Raw genomic sequence first — 6221 nt, forward strand, 5'->3', positions numbered from 1 at the left:
GCCAGAACCATGAATAGATGTCGTCAACCAAGAAAGAAAGCCCTCACTTCTAGCTGGAATGATTTGTTGGAACAGAGAAAGAGAGAGGAGCAAATGGAACAGCTGCTGCAATCCCTCCAACCAATCCACTTCGGCCCTCTTCTAGCCTTGTGGCCTTGCCAAAGGCCTTCATTCCCCATTACGTGGTAGAGTAAGGTAAGAAGTGCGGAATTTGGGGATAAGAAATTATTTGAACTTAAAGGCCGACAAATCTCTGTAATACATCCAAATGGACAACCAAGTACTCCAACACAAATTGGAGCGCTAAAATGTTCTTAAAAAGGGAATCATAATTGCTACAACCTAGCTTTCTCTTAAAAAACATGTTCCATCTGTTGCAGATCTTTTGTTACAAACGGGGGATCATGAATAGCTTGAACCAAAATGTGGGTCGTGTGATGGTGGGTGTGGCTTTATTGGCCTTGGCGGCCTTGCCATCATCCACATTGGCGATGGGTGGATTAGAGGTAAGTGCATGTTTTAACTGATTTTTGACACAAATCACGTCGTCTAATGTTCCATACTCATTCCACAGGGGTTGTCCACAAACGAACTTGAAGACATCCTTCGACAAGCTCAGTACGAGGAGGATTACCCGTGAGTATAAAGGATATTCAAATCAGAACCACGTCAAAAAGGACCTCACAGTCTAAGTACAATCATCGATCATTTCAGTCCTTGTTAATCAAATTCTGTACTATTCAATTGAAATTCCGACAGAAAAGTTATTAAAAAGAGTATAACAGGTAAATGATCTTACCCACTAAAGATACAATATTACCAAAACAGGCTTTTTCATTTTGTTTGTTCCCTAAGTTTTGAGAACGAATGCCTTTTATCTGAAACGACTCACTCCATTACAATATCAAATAGATAAGTAGATGGATGGAGTAGATAGGATTACTCAGGACTCGCTGAACAACTAAAATAATAGCCTTTTTTTTATCTCGGTCCACTTTGGGAGTCATTCTGGTTCAACGGAAAGGCCTTATATGCAATGTTCTCATGCTGGAATTTTGATCCTCAGCCATCTTTCCAATGACTACTACGAACAAGAGCCCGATCAAGTTCCAGCCCAATACTACGAGTACGACCAGGATCTCCCCATGTTGGCGCAACGTTTCGACAGCGCTATCGCGGGCATGTCTGGTCTGCCACAACAAGAGCCAAGAACCGAGTCATTGAGCCATGGAAGTAAGGTTTCCCCCGATTGTGTTATTCAGTTCATGTCAGGTTTGATCATTTTCTTTATTCTTAGCCCCTGTGTCCCACTTTGGAACAACCAAGGCCAATGCTCCTAAGAATGGTGGAGCCGTTCTTCCAGCGTACTGCGACCCACCCAATCCATGCCCCCTGGGATACACCAGCAAAGATGGATGTTTAGAGGATTTTGAGAATACTTCGGAGTTCAGTCGAACCTATCAGGCCCATCAGAACTGCCTCTGTGATTCTGAGCACATGTTCAATTGCCCCATGGAACAAGGACCGCGCTCAAACGCTCCAGGGCAAGGCATCAGCGAGGTGAGTATCGTAAATATCATTTGTTAGCCTCGCTGCATCCTATTTGTGACTTTGTAATGCATCAAAATCTCTCACTCACAGATGTTTCTGGATGGAGTTCCACCGCTTAGTGGCAAATCATTGGAGGCGGATTCTTTCAATCCCTTTTTGGGAGGAGAGAAGCTCACCATTGCTGCTAAAAAAGGATTTGGATTTTAAGACTGCTCATCAACCGTTCATGGACCCAAGACAACCTAGATCAACGGATTTGAACCCTGACGTGCGAACATCTTCGAATGGACCAATCGTCTCAAGTTGGTTCCATGGATTCCACCAACCCCATGGTCTAACTTGGGAGACTTTGGGAACCTCCTCCTCATGTTTCTTTGTACTGGCGCATAGGAATCAATTAACGAGTTTTTGACACAATTTTTAGCACTGAATTTGGTTTTCTGATTATTTTTACAATAAAATATTTAGTTCGAAAAAATCAAATCTGGGTTGCCGTGTTTGAAACCTATTGAAAACGAATATATATCGGGCAGTTCTCCTCAGATTTCCTATGGAAGGCAACATGAATCGAGAAAACAAAAAGAGCTTGTTCCAGAATAAATGCAAAAAATAAGCTCGTATTAGGTCTTAATCGAAGATTCACAAGAAAAATGGTTCATCGTCTTATTGTCAGGGCTCGCTTTCAGAAAATTTGAGACATCAGATTAGGCACATTGTACAACGAATGTAAACAGCTTATGATACAAGCTATTCATGTTTTGAATAGTGATTTATTGTTTTGATTATCACATGGGGCAAATATTCTTCTTTTGTTCGTATAATTCCACACGAAATGTATATGAACGATGGATAAAAAGCCGTGCGAAGTTTTGATGGAAATACAAAAGGACATCTTGCATTTTTCTAGCTCGCAACATCAAACGGAGCCAATTTCATTGTTTGTATCATGCTATTCTAGCCCTGACAAAAAACTGACAAACAAAAAACATTTGAAAGTCAGAATTTTCAAGCAAATTAGGAGCACCCTTACTTAGCGTCTAGTTTTTGTTCCATAATATATAAACTCGCTACTTGGTTGCAAAAAGGAAAAAGCAATTGGGCTATATATATTTTCTACATGCATCGACCAGTCTGCATGCACACAAAGCCTGATTCCTCAAAATTGGGTGAGAATGCTTGTTGAACATGGTGCCCAAACTTTGCTTGGGCACATTGGCAGACAACAATGCAGGATACATCGCCTTTTTCAAACTTTACAAACTTGGATGCAATCAGATTGGCAGGTTTTAAACACATTACCCAATCACAACCAAAAGTCTTCGTGCACGAAACCTTTTATTATTGCTCCATTATAAGAACAAAAATTTTTAATTCAATGAAACTTGCCAGGTGACGAATGCTTAAGATCTACAAAGTTCATCCAGTCATTGATAGATATCGTTAATTTGATGGTACTCACGCAACCTGGAAACGAATTGCTCAGCAGGTTTTAGAGGCGTCTTTTACTCGCCAATGCTTTTTCGTTTTAAACATGAATCCGAGTGCTGTGAAGAAACTTATTATTGTCCTAACTTACTGCATCATGGGAATATCTTGCAAAAATGCCAAAAGGAAGCGAACTTTGGAAAGAATGATCCAAGAATTGGAAGACATTGAAAATCGGAAGATCAACGAATTTGCCAACCTCATTCCTCCTCCCTTCGACGCGGAGCTGCACAAAAATATTTTCGAAATGGACTACATGTCCAGGTTTTTGTGTAACAAACCGGGTAAGCCTTCACCAGGTTGCCGCAAATTCGATCCAGAGCAATTTGCGGCCGAAAAATCCGTGCTTTGTTTCCACAGCAATGGCCGATTGGGTAACCAGATGTCTTCCTACGCCTCCCTTTATGCAATGGCCAAGATCATGAATTTCAGGCCTTATTTGTACCGAGATAATCACGAGTCTTTGTCCCAGTACTTCAAGCATATTGAGATCGGCGTCATTGAAGACGAGTACTGTAACCCTTGTCATCTGCCATGGACCAAGTTATCGGACCTCCCAAACGCTCCGAAGAGATTAGAAACTGAACGGATTGGAAAAGCCATAGTCAAACTGGGCTATTCTCAATATCCGGAGATGTACCTTGAATTCTTACCCGAACTTCGCAAAATATTCGAACCCAAAGACTTCTACCAAGCTCAAGCCAAAGAGCTCATTTCCAAGCCACTGAATGGCACCTTGGATGGCCTGGTTTTAGTGGGGGTTCACGTCCGGAGAACCGACTTTTTCGTCGCGACCCATCGAATCGTTACAAACAATCAAAGGGACTCGGCCATTAAATCATATTATGATCAAGCTCGAGCGTACTTCCGGGACAAATTTGAAAATAAAGTGAGGTTCTTTGTGGTGGGCGATGATCCAAAATGGAACCAGGCTCAGCTAGCGTCTGACGAAGATACCTTTGTGGTTGGGACCTCCGGGGATGACAGCATCTCAAATGAGGATCAAGTTGGAACAGATTTTTCGGTGCTTTTGAGCTGTGATCATATTATCATGTCATTTGGAACGTTTGGCCAGTGGGCTGGACTTCTAGTGGGCGGAGAGACCCTAATGGTAGACTCGTCCGATTCTTTTGCCCTTGAAGAGCCAGCGTTAATGAAAGCGCACGGAGCTCCCAATTTCCGCTTCCTTGAGCTCAACTTTGACTGAATCCCATCTGTAGTGACATTGAAGTTGGCATTTGGCCAGACCCTAGTAGCTCTGCATGCTCTTATTACGAAAAGTATTTTATGTTGCAAGTGCTTGCAGACACCCGCCGGCATTGCAAGTTTCGGTTGTAATGCCAGAGTTGAACGGTTGTGCTTGTGAACTGTATTGATCTGGTTTCGTGAGTTAACAAAGTGATCACGTGGATAATAAGATAATAATATACTGAAACTTGGCTAAGCCAAATAAAGATATCGAGGATTGTACTTTTAAGGTTGGAAGTCCAATTGAATGCAAAACTTAATCGGAGTTTAATCATGATAGCAATGCTATCAAGCAAGATGATTGTAAAGGCCCAATGTAAAGATAACCTTGAATCGTCAGGGAGACACGAAACGAGAAGAATGGCCGAATTCCACGGGTCCTGGAAATACGTTTCGGCGGACAACTTCGACAACTATCTCAAAGAAATTGGCGTGAACGTGGTTCTTCGAAAATTGGCAGTGTTGGCCTCTCCCACTGTGATATTTGGCATCGAAAATGAATCTGAGAACCAGGCCAACCCCACTTGGTTCATGAGGTAAATCTCGGTTCATTCGTGATCCACTTTGGATGCTTGCTCATTCCATTGATCCATTCATTTTCTCGCTTAAAAAAGGACGGAAACGGCAGTGAAGAACGCTATTGCTCGCTTCAAACTGAACGAAACTTTCAAGGAGACAACAATCGATGACCGCAAAGTGGACAGTGAGTTCAGTATTGAGAAAGAGGCCTTGATCCAACGGCAAAAGGACGCTAAAGGTCAGGTTTCAGTGATCAAGCGTGAGCTCGCTGAAAATGGAACCATCATGCATGTCACCATCACTGTTAACCGTGTCGTCAGTACTGCATTGTTTAAGAAGATTTACAAGTGAATAAACAAAGGATTTGTTGAAAATGCACCATCCCTCTATCCCTTTTTGGCCGCCGACTTTTTCTTTCGCTTCTTTTTCTTCAGCATCATCCTGGTTTTATGGCTCCGATAAGCTCTTTGAATGGTCTTGGCCGCCACGATTCGACGGATGTTCATGAGTTCCAAAAGTCGTCTGGTTTCCTCTTCCACTCGATTCTGTTCCATCAATTCATGCTGCTGATCTTCGACTTCAGCCAGGACCTTGAGCAATTCGTCGAGGTTCTCCGTTTCTGTTTCGTATTCCTTGGTGATTGTATCGATGGTTTCATGTTTCTTGAACATTTCGAGATCATATTTGTCAATGAGGTCTTTGACCTCTTTTTCCAATTTGGCATTGGCCTTTCTCATTTCTGATTCTGCCAAAACGTGCTCATCCAGACATTCTTGCAATTCTTTTTTCAAGTCCAGGATATGGTCCAAGGTTTTAGACTGTCGACCATGACTGTGCCAAGCTAACACCTTTAACCTTGCATGGACTTGTCCCTTGTGGTTGGCAATAAGCTCTTGAGAATGGTTCCGAATGATTTCCAGTTCGCCCTCCAAAAGCGATCGCTCATCGTTGACCTGCTTCATTTTGAGGTCCTTCTGCTTCTGGATTTCCGTCAAATCCATTTTCAGTTTGTCAACCTGTTTATCGAACTTGGCTTTCAGATTGATGCTCACCATGAGCGACTCCACTTCTTGAACATGAGTTCCAAAGGGTGTCAGAACTCTGCCAACAGCGAAATCACGGAATTTTTTAAACAACTCAATGAACTCGTTGGACTCTTTTGAGGGTAGAGCATCCTTCAAGCTCATCAAAAGTCGTTTATCATTATGACAATGAAGCAAAATGTCTTTGGCTTTTGTTACAAAGGATTCAGAAGCGGTCTCCCTTTGTTGGGTCGTTTTCCACTTTGTCAAACTTTTGGTACGTCGTCGTCTTCGCAGGGATCTTGTCTCATGGCTGTCATCGGTGTCGGCATCATATTGATCCAATTGATGGGCCAAATCTTCTTTCAAGACTTGTTCAGAACACTCTTGCAGGTC

At 42.5% G+C, this 6221-nt stretch overlaps 3 protein-coding genes across 3 annotated transcripts; all 3 read left to right on the plus strand.

Moving 5' to 3' along the window:
- The first annotated feature begins 41 nt into the window (after positions 1-41).
- LOC131890800 (uncharacterized) lies at positions 42-2034 on the plus strand. Its single transcript, XM_059240225.1, has 6 exons — positions 42-195; positions 381-506; positions 575-636; positions 1067-1233; positions 1298-1560; positions 1642-2034. Exons 2-6 carry the CDS (start codon positions 405-407, stop codon positions 1756-1758), a joined length of 711 nt encoding a protein of 236 aa, XP_059096208.1. The 5' UTR covers positions 42-195; positions 381-404; the 3' UTR covers positions 1759-2034.
- Positions 2035-3082: 1048 nt separating this feature from the next.
- On the plus strand, positions 3083-4243 carry LOC131891177 (galactoside alpha-(1,2)-fucosyltransferase 2-like). The gene has a single exon (XM_059240702.1). It carries the CDS (start codon positions 3083-3085, stop codon positions 4241-4243), a length of 1161 nt encoding a protein of 386 aa, XP_059096685.1.
- A 136-nt stretch (positions 4244-4379) lies between these two features.
- LOC131890801 (fatty acid-binding protein 9-like) lies at positions 4380-5181 on the plus strand. Its single transcript, XM_059240226.1, has 2 exons — positions 4380-4820; positions 4899-5181. Exons 1-2 carry the CDS (start codon positions 4558-4560, stop codon positions 5152-5154), a joined length of 519 nt encoding a protein of 172 aa, XP_059096209.1. The 5' UTR covers positions 4380-4557; the 3' UTR covers positions 5155-5181.
- The last annotated feature ends 1040 nt before the right edge of the window (positions 5182-6221 follow it).

This window comes from Tigriopus californicus, chromosome 11 (genome assembly GCF_007210705.1).
Source record: "Tigriopus californicus strain San Diego chromosome 11, Tcal_SD_v2.1, whole genome shotgun sequence".
Taxonomy (NCBI): Eukaryota; Metazoa; Arthropoda; class Copepoda; order Harpacticoida; family Harpacticidae; genus Tigriopus; species Tigriopus californicus.